The following is a 15,802-nucleotide window of genomic DNA, read 5'->3' on the forward strand; positions in this document are numbered from 1 at the left end:
TGGCTGATTCTGGACAGTAAATCAGCACCATGTTTTTCTCAACTATCCTGGCCAGGTTAGAGAATATATTGCAAAACTTGGATTTTGCTATTTCATTCATGGTTCCTGCTTTCAGCAGGAGGAATATGAGTGTGGAAACACTAATGAGGACAACTGGAGTGGATCAGGGCCTGTGCAACCCAAAGACTTCGTATGCTTTCTTTTTATAAACTTAAGATAACATGAAAATGTTGTCACATTTCTGTAGATGTAGACTATCCGGATTCCATCAGCCAGACAATGCCTGCTCAAGATATTTTGGCTACAATGGCACACACCTGCCTACAATGCATTTTGCCTACTTTAGAATAACAATAAAATTACTACTTATCAGTCAGAATGGGGAACTTGGCATGTATCTCTTTAGAAACCTAGGCTGAATCCATGCTAACTCCTTTCTCTTATATATAAATATAATTTGGTAACTGATGCAAATATGTGCATTCCCGAAAGTGATAAAGTAGGGCTCAGATTGTGTACAATGTGCAATAAAACCAGTCAAGCAGAGAAAACAGGTGCCTTGGGAACAGACTCAGCATTGCCTTCATTTTTGCAAAATGTTGGAATATTGTATTGACTTTATTAAATGTTTCCTGGGGCAATGTTTTATTAATGCACAGGAACGAGTCAGCAGATGGGCCCAGAAAGAAAGCACAAGTAAACTGAAATGTGTTGAAAAGGATATATTTCTGCATCATAACATGCATTATGGTATTATAGCAGAAGCATGGTAAACTAATTTCATCAGCAAAGGAGACATTTTCTAAACACTGTGGGCTGGGAGAACTAGAATTGCTAATCGAGACAGGTCTCTGCCGCGATGTTGGGCTCTTCTGTGTCTTGAACAGCTGGAGCAGCGATATTTTACTACCTTAGTGGAAAATTGTTGCTTATCACAGGAACTTTGAAGGCATCCACTACTTTTGACTTGAAATGGATCAGCATTTGTTACAATCTTTAACACCTTAGCTGCTATGGAACGTCCAGCTCCAGTGCAGGACGTTCCATTGCGCAGGTGCGGTTGGAACGTCCAACGGCCGACGGCAGCACTCCCGAGGTAGTGGTGCCGTCGGCCGTTGGACGGGGGCAGCGCTTAAGGGGTTAAACAAAACAATAACACAATAGCAACATAATACCACAACTAACACATAACAGGAAGCGAAACAGAGCACAACAAAATAAGTATAACATAAAAAGATCACGCTGCAATTAAGCTGCACAAAATTACAACTACATAAAAAACAAAACACATCACCACTACAACAAAATGTAACACAAGGTCTTGTCTCATATTACCACCTCAGGAAATGAAGGGGCATATTATCAATCCTGGGCGATAAAATTATCGCTGCTTTATCGGCAGGAAACGGCCGCTAAAGTGGCGATATGGGCTTGATAATATGCGCTATGGAATTCCAATCGAAGCTCATGTCAGATGTGAAGAACATCTAACATGAGCTTCGTTTGGAATCCCATAGAGCATTTATCAAGCCCATTATTGCCACTTTAGCGGCCGTTTCCTGCCGATAAAACGGCCATAATTTTATTGCCCAGGCTTGATAATATGCCCCCTGCTTTCATAATATTGGGATTAACAGGTGTTTTAACCAAGCACTGTATTATGCTTACCGTTAAGGACATGAAATAGTGCTACTCAAAAATGTTTTCTGCGCCAGACCAATAATTCAGCAGTGAGTAGTCATATTCAGTTTTATGCAATGTTTTAATTTTACAAAAGTGTCTTGGTTTTGTATTAGGGAATCAACACATTTATTAAAAAATACATTTATGTACCAGCCTGCACATATTAAGCGCATTTACATTTTGCAAGCCTTCTTCCACAGAAATATGTCATGTTATGTTCGTGGTGTCGGAGGAGCAAATCATGTTTCTTGCTCACAAAGCAACCTATTAAGCTGATGGAACTTGCCTTATGCTCAGACTTTAAACTAAACCTAGACTCCTGTGGTTCACTGCCTTTATTTGCAAAATGACTGACAGACCAGGACATTTTTAGCCGAGGTGAATATCCAAATTGATTTTGTAGCATATGGACTTAAAAAACCTCATGGCTTTGCAGACATTTGGCATCAGAAAACTGGTTTGCTTGTAGATGTAGACCATTAACGTCAATTCACCAAAATGCAGGGGAAGAAGAAGTGACAACACACGCCCTTTGACCTTCAGTTTCAATCATGCTCTTATGCTTACACATGCGCATACACACATTAACACTTACGCACATTCTCTCAACTAAACACACCACAGCCCATAAGCACGCACACCATTTACAATTCACAGATTTTTTTTATTTACCTCAGCTTCCAGGGAAGATCATATTCACTATTAGTGTAATAAATAAATTGGGAGAAAACAAAGTGAGTGCAGCCCCAACCCATGGGCATTCATAAGGACAAGCTACCACTCTGTTCCTGGCACTGATTGTACCACCTCTGAGAACAGGGGTACCCGGTTCACACGGGGCAAGTGAGGGGTCACAGCAGGGACCTGGGGCAACCCCTAAATGACGTCCATGATGTAGACTTACAGCCAGGGACGGACTGGCCATAGCGGGCAGCGGGCGTTACTCCAGTGGGCCGCCATGGTGGGGGCAGATTTTGGGCCCCTGGGGGCCTTTTTTGTTACTGGGGGCCAGCAATATCGGGCCCCTGTAACAAAATCAGCCGAAACCGGCACTAACTAACTGCTCGGCCGCACCTCCCTGTCCCCACTCCTGGCGGCAGGCCAAGCAGTTTGCCAGGGCCGGTTTTGCTTCCTAGTCCGGCCCTGCTTACAGCCTATCGTTGGGAACACTTATGTTAAACATGTTTCAAAAAGCACAATTATTTTTTATTGAACTGGACAGAGGATACAAAAACAGCTTGAATGAGCCAACTAAAACTGAGATGCATAGTCTTTAGTTTCTGCTTGGGATGTGTAATGTTCTCAAGGTTACTTCCAGTAAGAAGATGGTTGAATAGTGTATTTTGCTGTCAATGCAATACAGTCACTTTCTGTAGAAGATAAAAGTAGGAGGACGAAGGAAATATGACTGCAATAAATATAGCTTCCTCTAGGTCCCAAATATGTGTTCAAGATGTTAAGCCAGTCTACTTTTCATTGTGTTTTAATATATTTGTAGATCTATTTCACCCTTCCACATTAGCTCCAGTGACCCAATATGAGTTAATATATTTAGAAAGATTTCCTTATAGGTTCGTGTAAAGGCTTTGAATCATTTACCAATTCTAAGAACCCATTTATGCATAATCATTTCAGTTTTGTGGGATACCCACCAAATCCCTAAATCTGGTAGACATTTCTGTTGCGCTGGCATAATCTTGTGAATTTGAGTTACTTTAGTTCAGTTAAATTTCCCAAATGGTGCTATTATCAGTTGCATGCTGTTCTGTACAACAATTTACAGTGATTATTTGGGAACAACACGAATGATCAAAACGCAGTGTTGGACTTGGTCCTCTCTGCAGGGTCACCCCAAAACGTTTTGTCTTCAGTCCTCTTATTTTCTGAACCCTTTTTTGGTGGATTTTATGATTTTGTGCACTTTACCACTGCTAAAGTGCTTGTGCTCTCTCCTTTAAACATGGCAACATTTGCTTACACCTAATTGGTACATTTAATTTACTTGTAAGTCCCTAGTAAAGTGGTACAACATGTACCCAAGGCTACTAGTGTGCCTGAAGCACTTATTGTGACATCCACATAAGTACCCCATTCAAACCTGTCCCAAACCTTCCACTGCAGCCTGTGTGTGCAATTACAAACTGACATTTTGATTTGGCAAAGTAAATCTTTTGCCAGGTCTAAACATTCCTTTTCAGTAGATATAAGTCACCCTAGGTTAGGCCTAAACAGCCCATGGGACAGGGTGTGTTTAGTTTAAAAAGTATTACTTTTAAGTTTTACATGTTCTGGTGGTGAAAATCTCTCCAATTCTTTTTTTACTACTGCAAAATCTACCTCTACCGTATAATAACATTGGGTTAACCTATGATAACATTGGGTTAACGTATTACTTTTAATAAGTGAAAAGGTTTGTTTGGGAGCAGCTAGAAAAATCATATTTGGTGTCTGGTGAACTTAGGAACCATCTTTAATGATAAAATCAGGTTTTAGTCATAATTCTGAAAATGACACTTTTGGAAAGTTTGCATTTTCTTGTCCTGACTATTTGGTTCTTGTAGCCAGTTTCCTAGGTCACATGACTATGTGTAGTTGTCAGTGGGCCTTAGTGTATTCCTCCCAGACAGCATCACATTAAAGGACATTCATTAGATTTCACCAACTATTTTCTGATCCGGCATTATTCTCCAGCAAAAGGGGACGTAACCTATGAGACCATTTAGTCCATGCCTTGAGTTAGACTTCTCTGGACCAACCCGACATATCATGGGACATTACAAATGTCAAAACTGTTCTGTATTTGCTCATACTTTCAATAAAAAATAGTTCAGGCATGGCAATTGACCCTTGGTTCTCTGTATGGGTTTGTAAGAATTGTTTGCATTTGGTCTCAATCTCCTAGGTTACCAGAATCTGTGGAACTATATGAGAGGAGGAGGGTGTGAATGTCAACATCAGAGAGAGGATCTTTAAGTCAAATGAGCTAAGTGTAGGTGTTGGGGTAGGGTATTTTTTCCATCTCAGATGAGGAGATACTGAGAGAGTTGGGGTCTCATTGGGTCTAGAGCAGTACTTAGTGTCTGGAAACTATTCATCATAGGAGTTTTGCAGTTCCATAAGCTGTTTGCAAGCTCTGATGTGATGCTTATTAGATTTAGTATATTTGCCCAAATTGTTTGCAGGTCCCTTGTAATTTCCCCAAGTTTGGACTCTAGTGATATGTGAGAGCAAGAGGTTGAGGTTTTGGTCCATAGGCCTGGAGAAGGAGAGGTGCTTAAAGCAGTTGCGTTAGAATGCTGCTCGTCAGGGAGAATCGGCTGGGTGGAGGACGGTGTAGATGGAATGGGGCGTGAAAGCTGGTGAGCTGGGCAGGTAGGAGCGCTGGTGGCTTAATCTGCATGGTATTGTTTGGACGCGGGTTATCAGGCATCATTGGTGAAATGGTTTGGGCCATTGAGGGTGAGATTGTTTGGAATCATTTAAAAACCCCTTTTACCGAAGTAACACAAATCACATTTGAGGCAGTGTTCCCCTCTGATGTTATTTTACACTTACCTTGTTTGGATTTTCAGCGGTGATAACCCAGACACACTGAGCATTGCTGTCGTATTGGAAGGGGAAGTTCGGTGATGTAAAGGTGCCACTTGGTCCCAGCAGACTGGACCCACACGTCTTTACTGTAAAACAGTACAACCATTTGTCAGAGAACTGGACTGAACTTAAATGAAGCAAGTACATATATTTTGCACCACCATATGCTGCTTCCACTTCATATGAAGCAAAATAATTTTTGTATTAGAATATAAACCCATATAAAAACGAAATTAGGTCCATGTTAAAAGGGAACATCCACATAGGTTATTTGCGAAGCAGACAATAAATTTGAATTACTCCGAATAGTACTCCCTCATAAGAATAAAAGATAACATTTTAATTGTCTCATAAAATATAACAGTATGCTACGTTAAAATGCACAGCCCAATAACATTTATTGCTAAAAGATGTAAAATGGTGTGCTTTATTATTATATTAGGTCTTCTGAGCTAAGCCCTTCGTCCTCATGCAGGAACCCATTAACTTCACCAACACTGCAATGTTTACGTCATTCCTTTTTAATGGGCAAGCTGCCTGTAAATGGCTTTTGTTTTGGAAATACCCACATATACTAGAAGTGTAAGAATTTACTGAGTGTTGTTGGAAGTTCTTTTCATGTGCATAAACTCTTTCACGAGTACTTCACTACTGATACAAAAATGTTATAATTGTTAAAAACAATCATGAGTTTTGGAAGTTTGAGGCTCTTCAGACGTTCCTTAGTGCCCATAATTGAATATGGATCGCTTTCCAATAACCACTGGGTATCTGGCATTCGAATGAGCAGTTTTAATGTATTTTGCAACTTTTAGCATCTGTATTCAGGAGGCTACACTTCTATGTACTGAACGGATGTCACTTGGTCGAAAGTTTATTTAAAATGAGCCTATCATTTAACTGGATGCACTTCTGCAGACTCGAGTCTAAAACATATTTGTATACCCATGTGTTTAGGGCTACAAAAAAGAAATTGATAATATAACATTAAATTGGTATGTTGCAATTAGGACAGCGAGACAATTGCCAGTCTTCGGAATTTTAGACCGTCACAATTGTACATTTTAAGTTAGGGTCAAGAAAACGAACATTCCAGGGGATTTGGCAGTAAGATTTTGCACTGCAAACTGCTGAAACCCTACACACTCCTAAGTCTGCGTTTATCCTCAAACATTTTTCATTTTGCAGGAAGATTCGATCCCTGGAATTACTTGACCGTTAATTGAACATTTACAGAGTGGGAAATGGCAGGCAATACGACATATATCATGGGCGAAATATAAAGTGGTTTCTACAAAGAAAAACCTTTTATTTTTTTCCTATGGATGCAAATACTCCAGGAATTTTAAAATGGTGTGGATTTCCAAAATCATATATGTGAATTTTCCTGAATTCCATAAAAATCAGAAATCCACTGAAAATGCGGGAAACCGTCAATGACAGCAGAGTCCCACTCTTTCAGTCCACGTTTGTGACTTGGATTGATGCCATGCACAGACTTGCTATACAGCTCCCACAGATGCATCAGCATCAAATGCCTGACAAGCGGATCAAAGTATAGATCCTGAGATATCCAAGAAAAGGACAGACTGATAGTCGGCATATCGCGTGCTATTCACCACAACATATTTGCCACCCTTTCCCACCACAAAAGCACCAGAAAGTACTTGGTCTTCACTGCGTAGTCTTTATTAATTCTCAGATAAAGCCATCTTTATATGCTGATGAACGGTCATCATTAGACCAACTTTATTAACCCAATACACACATTGATGAACATAGGGTTATGAAATATAATATTCATTTCAATTGCAGATTACAATTGTAGTTACAAATCTTGATCTCCCGGCCACACTTGATGCGGGTTGTACCAGCAGGCCACAATGCCACACTTGATTTGATATGGGCTGTACCAGCAGCCCACAATGCCACACTTGATTTGCTGTGGGTTGTACCAGTAGGCCACAAACCATCTCCCTTGCTTCCAAATTGGGGGAACCACCCGCCATCTACCTCTAGACGCAGCCACCAGGTTACTGCTTTGCGCCTTTCTTGCGTACCAGTTCTCCCAAAGTTGCTTCCTACCAAGCACCGGCATCTCGGGTAGGGTGGGTGAGTCCAGGACCACCAGCAGGCCGGCCCCTCTCCCGCCAGCCCGGAGCCCCATTGGCTGCCCTCCCTGCTCCAGAATCAGACAGTCCCAGCCAAAAGGAATCCCCACCCTTTTCTTGCCCGGGACCCCCACAATTTCTGCCTTTAAATTTAGGGTTGGGTGGGTGGGCAACTCGTTTCCGGCTGCAACCCGATGGGCACCCGAGGCGATAGGACTAGGAGGGCTTCTCCCTCTTGTCCGGTGTTTTTATCTTTTCCTGTGGACGGGCCACCTGCCAACCTTAATGACGCACTAGGTGCCTCCCTGAATCCTCACATTTCCTGTTGACCCCTCCCACTCCCCTTGACCATCTGTAAGATGACCCAGCCTGCCTCTCGCGTGAAAATGCCACTTAAGGCACCCGCCCCCTAGGCGTGGGGGGTACCTCTCAATACTTTATTTACATGTGGTGGGCTAACTCACTGAATTTGCAGTATTGTAATTATGCAAAATTACAACAGAATTACACAACATTATGCAGAATTACACAAGGAGCATAACCTAGTATTTCGCTCTATTTCCTTTCCGCAAAATGCACCCTTATGTCCGAAATCTCCAGAGGATGCATTTTCTGTCTTTAAATTTAGGGTTGAGTGGGTGGGCAGCTCGTTTCCGGCTGCAACTCGATGGGCACCCGAGGCGATAGGACAAAGAGGGCTTCTCCCTCTTGTCCGGTGTTTTTATCTTTTCGTGTGGAGGGGCCGCCTGCCAACCTTAATGATGCACTAGGTGCCGCCCTGAGTACTGACATTTCCTGTTGACCCCTCCCACTCCCCTTGACCATCTGTAAGATGACCCAGCCTGCCTCTCGCATGAATATGCCGCTAAAGGCACCCGCCCCCTAGGCGTAGGGGGTACCTCTCAATACTTTAATTACATGTGGTGGGCTAACTCACTGAATTTGCAGTATTGTAATTATGCAAAATTACAACAGAATTACACAACATTATGCAGAATTACACAAGGAGTATAACCTAGTATTTTGCTCCATTTCCTTTCCGCAAAATGCACCCTTATGTCCAAAATCACCAGAGGCTGCATTTTGTGCTAAGAAAATAGTGCTAAATGCAACAGCACACAAACAGCAGCAGCCCCTTGCTCAGTTCACTGTTCTTGTGCCCCTGGGGTAGGATTTTGTGGCAAATTACTCATAATTACATAAACGTGCATAGTATTGTCATTTTTGGTATTTTACGTCACAAGAGTAATGTGAAAATACTCTGATATAATTAAAGCTCAGACCAATTAATTTTGGCATTTAGTGTGATCATTCTATTTTAAGTGTCTTCACAACACACATTAATTTTCGCAATTAATTGCATTATGCATAATTGATCAATCCTCATTCCTGAGAGCAGGACACACATGTCTTACCTGACAATATATCTTGCGCACAGTCACTGAATACTTTTACTACACTCTCGCAGCCCCCAACTAACCTCGCTTACTGCACGCATACAGAACAGAAATCTTTAATTTGCAAGAAAAAAAGAAAAGTACACGATGCAACATGTTAAAATGTATTCCAAGTGTGAAGAGCTGCAGAAATATATTCAGCAGATAATTGTGGCCTGCTTCTAACCCTTCCATTTCCTACTGCAGCATTGAACAATGCTAGGAGTCCAGCTCGCATTCCATTTACACTAAAACTATAATGCTGCATGGGCCATGCCTTCTTCAAAAGGTGCCTAGGTGACTTTGCATCCACTCTTCTCTATAGTTAGTAGCACACAGCTTCTCTGATATAGTAAAACTAAAAGAAAAAATTGGCAACACGTTTCTTTTATTTTATTCTTGATGTTTGTTGCTAATGCACTGAGATATCTAAGGGAATCGATTTTATGAAAAGGAAATATTCTGCTAAAATGTCTTAAGGTTACATATGCCACATAAATATTCCAATGCATGCCAATTTTTCAAAGATTTTCTGTTTCACCAGCTGAATCTAGCGATTGAAAAGTGAAGGAGTGGACACCGACTCTAACTGATGAAGGCAATAGATGAATTACTCTGGTGTCCAAAGACGACATTTCTAAATGTCGATCGCGTCTCAGCTTCACGCAGTTTCGCATTTCAAACGCTGACTCGCACACAAACAATGGGGGTTACCTCTCCATTCTTCGTTCTTGTAGTTTTACTTAATGTATGAGCCATTGTGCCTCCCATAGACCTTGGAGCCCCTGGTGTTTAATTCGTTCTTAAATGATGCGCCCCCACTGTGCCCCGTCCCTTCAGGCCTCTTCCCTCAAGAGGGGTTCCATAAAAAGGGCAGACATCTTGTGGCTGCTGTTCTTTTCCTGCACCTTTTCTAATGCGCTGCCTTCCTGAAGTGTTGGGCCGTGACTTGGCACATGAGCTTGTTGCATCTCAATGAGCCGTAGCTTGGAGTGGGTCCCAGAGGGACGGCGGGCTTATGTCACTTGGCCTGTTAGAATTAGAGAATGCCCTATGCAGAAGGCTGCCTTCTCCTGGAGATCAGCCAGGTGATAGGGAAAGAGACATGTCCGGCATTTCCCCAGTCCAAGGTTCATGGAGGATGTTGGAGATGGGAAATACCTTAAATATTTTACCCACTTTAGTCAAATAAGCCAGGGAAACAGATATTACCACACACAAGTGGCAACTCAGTAGTGCCTTGTGTTGTGATGATACAGCCCTGCTTGATAAGTGTGGGAGCTGGCTGTCTCCTTGTTACCATTGATCATTCCATAAGGTCAGTGATCAAGTGTGAGTAGAAGGGTCAAGAGAAGCTTACTTTCTCATCCGGTGAATGACAACTTCAGTCTGAATCCGTGTCCCGTACGGCTATGGTAGATCATATGGTAGAATATGCACTTAAGATAGTTAATGATGGCTTAATGCTGTCCTTGCAGACCATTTAACAACAAGGGGTGGTGAGGGACAGAGTTTCTGAATTAAGCAGAATACTCTCACCCAGTCAAGAGATCAGGGCTAGATCCAACACCATTTTTTAGCTCACTGCACCATCCCAGCTCAGAACCTGGCTATATGCAAATTAGTCTGTTCCTGTCCCAGTGCATGATGGGAACAGGGCAAACCAAACTACCAAGCCAATTTTTACACTGGGAAGGAAACAAGCTCCCGGGGACCGGTTTTTGGCATTTCAGCCGTCGTCGGCCCGGTTTGCTTGAATCCTGATGGTGCAATGAGCAAGGGACTCACATCTGAGTATACCCTTCCACGCTTAGTGTGGACAAAATATTTAACAACACGGGGTGGTGAGGGACAGAGTTTCTGAATTAAGCAGAATACTCTCACCCAGTCAAGAGATCAGGGATAGATCCAACACCGTTTTTAAGCTCACTGCACCATCCCAGCTCAGAACCTGGCTATATGCAAATTAGTCTGTTCCTGTCCCAGTGCATGATGGGAACAGGGCAAACCAAACTACCAAGCCAATTCTTACACTGGGATGGAAACAAGCTCCCGGGGACCGGTTTCTGGCATTTCAGCCGTCGTCGGCCCGGTTTGCTTGAATCCTGATGGTGCAATGAGCAAGGGACTCACATCTGAGTATACCCTTCCACGCTTAGGGTGGATAAAATATTGCAGACCAACATCAATGCTCCGTATGTTGCCAAATCCCTTAGAAACAAATTCTTGATTAGGAATATGTTGGTATTCCAGGGGGCTAACAGACAGATCTCTTCCTCCAGTATCACTGTTGGATGGTAAGAAGTTGTATGATCCTGATCTGGAGTAAGTGGTTAAAGCTGCATTTTAGAGCCGGAAGTATGGCGTAGTTTCCAGACCTACTCCAAGTCTGACTTCCAGAGCCTAGAGGAGCAGGATCTTTCAGGATCTAGGATTTAGTTCGCTAGCGTTCAAGTCTTTGTGTTTTTTTTTTTAACATCGCAATGTGCCATATGCTGGGCGGCAGAAGTCTCTTTTCTATGCCCTGGCAGGTAGGAATGTACCTTCTTCCTAAATGGATGACTGGTATGCCCCTAGAGGCTTTGACTGCTGTATCATCATGCTTGCATGGATGTTGGAGGTGTCTTCTCAGTGGTCCTGGATGTTGAATCCCAGGGTTATTGCATAGAATGTGTGTCCACTTCTTTGAACTCATAGACGCAAGGGCCTCATTGGCTTAACAGGCCAACACAGAGGTCAGTGCTGGAGGCAGTGTTGGAACATTTCTTGTCTAAGATTGCAAATGTTCAAGTCCCTCCTATTGGGAGAAGCTGTGCTTTTTATTGTATTGTCTTTATGTCATGATTCCCATGGACCAATGGGGTGTTTAGATTGATGGTGCCTCTGAATGCCTTGAACAATTGAAAACCTACCTTAAACTTCAAAGTGGTGACGCCTTAGCAGGCCATTCTTGGGCTTCACTTTGGGAACTTCCTTATGTTCTTTTAATTCCAGGGTGAGAATTTCCATATTCCATTGGCCACCCTGTCTCCACCGTTGGTGCTGAGAGTTTACAAGGTGCTGGCTTATACAGCTTTCTGGTGAATGTAACAAAAATCTCATCTCACTCCTCAGTCTCTGGAGTTCATGAAGACTATAGTGGAGTTTAAGTACCTTCCCATGGTTTGCAGAGCTGTGGTTCTCCATGTCTTACTGAGTCTTGGCTTTTGTCCTGCTCTGCTCTGACTGCATGTACAGGGCCACATCATGTTCTCTGTATTACACATGCTGTTGACTGGTCAGAATTTCAAATCAATATTTACCTATTTTCTGACTTGCCTGGTCTCATTCTCTAGGTTCTACTTAATACCCCTTAAGGGCCTTTCCTTCATTTTTGTAAGTAGTTGGTGGCTTCTTACCCTCAACCAGTGAAAGGGAGGTTATTAGAGTCGGTCCTGCCACTGGTCATAGTAGGTACAACAGTGTCATGGGTTGGTTTTGGAAGCTTTTGGCATGGCTTACAGGCCTTCTTTCCACTCCTCCATTACAGTGACAGCAAAGATTCCAAGGCGTGTATTAACTGCCAGAGAGATGAGGTCTTTACCTCTGGTGGTGGGCCTGATCTTCACATAGGCAGAACCTTGATTATCGTCTTTGTATGCAGATCTTTTTAAGGGTGACACGATCTTAAGGCAGATCACCTGATTTAGTATTCCTGTCCACTTAAGGTAGTGCATGATGAAGGTTTGCAACTCCCTCCCTGGATATGCTGATCTCCTTGGACAAACCTAGTGGCTCGCCTCTTCTGTTTCAATTTCCAAGACCCTCTGGCCTGCTCATGCTTTTAATCATGGTACCACTGAGAACTCGATAAAGACATCATCAATGATCTCACTAAATCAGATGAAAAGCACTGCTCTTCAGACTCTACGGGGCAATAAAGTTTTAATGTACCCACTAGGCTGTAAAATAGCAGTGATTGGCCTTTGGTATCAAGCACAGTTCCTGTGTTCCCAGTATTTACTATAAGCAGCATTCGGCCCTGTGTGTCAGTATATGGGTGCAGGGCCTGGTGTGTGTTTTGGTCTGGAACCAAATCTCTTTGCTCAGATGTACTAGAATTGGCTAAAGACTTTCGGTACAGACAGGACTAAACTGGAAACTAGACATGTCCAAAACATTTATTATGCAATGAAATCCATTAAATTGTCACAAAATGTCTCATTCCATCATTTTGCACAATTTTAAGTGAGTGTGCACTGCCCATACAAATAGATAACATTAGCTGACCATCAGACCTCTGACATAAGGTGAAAGATTCCTTAAAAAATTGTATGCAAGATGCCAGTGAATCAGATTATGATCTGAAATTAAAATTATTTTAATTTGCATTGAAAGCCATGAACTTTCATGATAAAACAGGCACAGAATGTAGGCATATTTGCATGTGTGATTCAATATAGCTAGCCATGAAAGGTATCAAAAGCAGGCGAGAATGTCACTGTAGGGTAAATCAAGAGTCCGATTCATCCACCTCTACTAGGCAGTCGAACAAAGGCAAGTGATACTAGTTCTTCTGCTTTTAGGGGAACAATGAATTCGGTATTTTTGTATTTAAAAGAATCTGGCACAATAATCCTGGACCAAACTTGGTATGTTTATTGAAAAACCCCATACACAGATTTTGCGTAGTAACTAACATTTCTGAGCACAAGTTATAAACTGATCTAATTCCCATTTTTCAACAAATGGGATTGCCATATAACAATGGAGTTGGTTTGCTGCTGCCTACTTTCTCATACCACAATTTGTTCTGAGAGGTGACTCTTACCCTTACTTCATGTAAATAAACCCACACTTTGGGTCAGTTTAATTAAAGTGGAAGTTGCAGTAGAATGGGCTTAACATTCTACCAGTCTGGTTTCAGAAGTGTTCTCCTGAACTTCCCACAAATCAACAGCAGTCACAATTTGGTGAAACTATCACCTTAATGACCCGGATTCTTCTGTGCAAGGAGGGTTCTATAAAAATTCTTTAAGTTCAAGATGAGGCATAGGGCCGGCTCTAGCACTGGTGGCATCCAGTGCAACACTCTTATTTGCCACTCATTACCTTGTTCTTCATGATTTCCCTCAATACTACCCTCCAACAGTGCCTCATCTCTCCATAGCCCATCTCGTTTTCATTACAATTATTTAATAGGGCTACTCGGACCAGTGTAGGGTGTAAGAGCACTTTACATCACAGACACATTATACAGAGACAATTGTTAATATGTGTGTAAATCAGACTATATAAAAGGTTAAAGAAGACAATAAGGATTTCCAGATGGAGGAATCACATGTCTTCCATACTAAAAGGCAACATATTTGAGGAGGGTTTGGTTGGATTGAGTACAAACTCAGAATTTAAAATGGATCACAATTGTTCGGGTTGACTTTACTGACACAAATGTATTCCTACCCAAGCTTAACCTTTTTAGAAGAATTTGGATAATTAAAGACTGGGGAAAAACAATGTTGTAACCTATACCAAGCAGATGGCATGCAGTATTTTGATGATAGTTAATTAGGTTTTGATCTGGTCTCCTCTACATGGTCATCTCTAAATCTTTTGCTTTCCTACTCCTATTTTTGCTGAATTTGTTTTTGTTGGCTCTAGGACTATGTGCACTTTACAACTGCTAACCAGTGCTAAGGTGCTTGTGCTCTCTGCTTAAAACATGGTAACAACGGCTTATACCCAATTCAATCATAGCATTTGTAAAGCGCACTACAAAGGGTCTCAAGGCACTGATGGGACGCTGCTACTGCTCAAAGAGCCAGGTCTTGAGGAGTCTCCTGAAGGTTAGGAGGTCTTCGGTCTACCATAGGCGGATGGGGGAGGGTGTTCCACGTCTTGGTGGCGGGGTGGGAGAATGATCTACCGCCGGAGGTCACTCTTCATATGCGGGGGACAGTGGCGAGTGCGCGGTCTGCAGAGCGGAGCTGGCGGGACGGGGTGTAGAGGCTGAGTCGGCTGTTAAGGTACGCTGGTCCGGTGTCGTGGAGTGCCTGGTGTGCGTGGGTGAGGAACTTGAATGTTATCCTTGCTGATGGGGAGCCAGTGCAGGTCTCTCAGGTGGGGTGTAATGTGGTTGCGACGTGGGATGTTGAGGATCCGGCATGCGGAGGCGTTCTGGATGCGTTGGAGCCGTTTCAGGAGTTTGGCCAGGGCTCCTGCATAGAGCGTGTTGCCGTAGTCCAGTCTACTGCTGATGAGGGCCTGTTTGACCGTCCTTCTAGTTGTGGTGAGGATCCTTTTGAAGATCCTGCGGAGCATGCGGAGGGTGTTGAAGCAGGAAGAGGAGACGGCATTGACCTGCTTCGTCATGGAGAGTGTGGAGTCGAGGATGACCCCCAGGTTTTGTGCGTTGTCGGTGGGTGTAGGGGGTGTTCCTAGTGCCGTTGGCCATCAGGAGTTGTCCCAGGCTGAGGGGGTGTACCCGAGGATGAAGACCTCCGTCTTGTCCGAGTTCAGCTTCAGTCGGCTGTTCCTCATCCAGTCGGCAACGGCCTTCATCCCGTTGTGGAGGTTGGTTTTGGCGGTGTGGTGGCCCTTGGTGAACAAGAGGATCAGCTGGGTGTCGTCAGCGTAGTAGATGATGTTCAGGTCATGCCGTTAGGCGACATGGGCGAGCGGTACCATGTATACGTTGAACAACGTTGAACAACGTTGGGCTGAGGGATGATCCTTGGGGTACGCCGCAGATGATCTTGGTGGCATACTTAATTTACTGGTAGGCGCCCAGTAAAGTGGCACTACTTGTGAATCATTCTTCTCACAAAGTGGATCCGACATTGCAAGGGAATGATCAAAGACTGAATCACCCCTGTCACATTCAGGCAAGCTTTGTAAGTTCATCTTTTCCACCATATGTCTAGGAATCCTATCCATTCCAGAGATGTTCTACCAACTTTTCCCATTTTCTCTTACAGCATAACGAGAAACAGAATTCACTTT

The 15,802-nt window shown here is 43.0% G+C and overlaps 1 protein-coding gene across 1 annotated transcript in view; it reads right to left on the reverse strand.

Moving 5' to 3' along the window:
* CSMD3 (CUB and Sushi multiple domains 3) overlaps positions 1-15,802 on the reverse strand; it is a 2,596,150-nt gene that overhangs the window by 1,514,227 nt on the left and 1,066,121 nt on the right. The window contains exon 11 of the mRNA XM_086918068.1: positions 5,239-5,360. Within this exon, the coding sequence (XP_086774194.1) occupies positions 5,239-5,360 (122 nt within the window). The remainder of the gene's footprint in view (positions 1-5,238; positions 5,361-15,802) is intronic.

The sequence above is a fragment of the Lissotriton vulgaris genome, chromosome 4_1, assembly GCF_964263255.1.
Source record: "Lissotriton vulgaris chromosome 4_1, aLisVul1.2, whole genome shotgun sequence".
In the NCBI taxonomy this organism is placed as follows: domain Eukaryota; kingdom Metazoa; phylum Chordata; class Amphibia; order Caudata; family Salamandridae; genus Lissotriton; species Lissotriton vulgaris.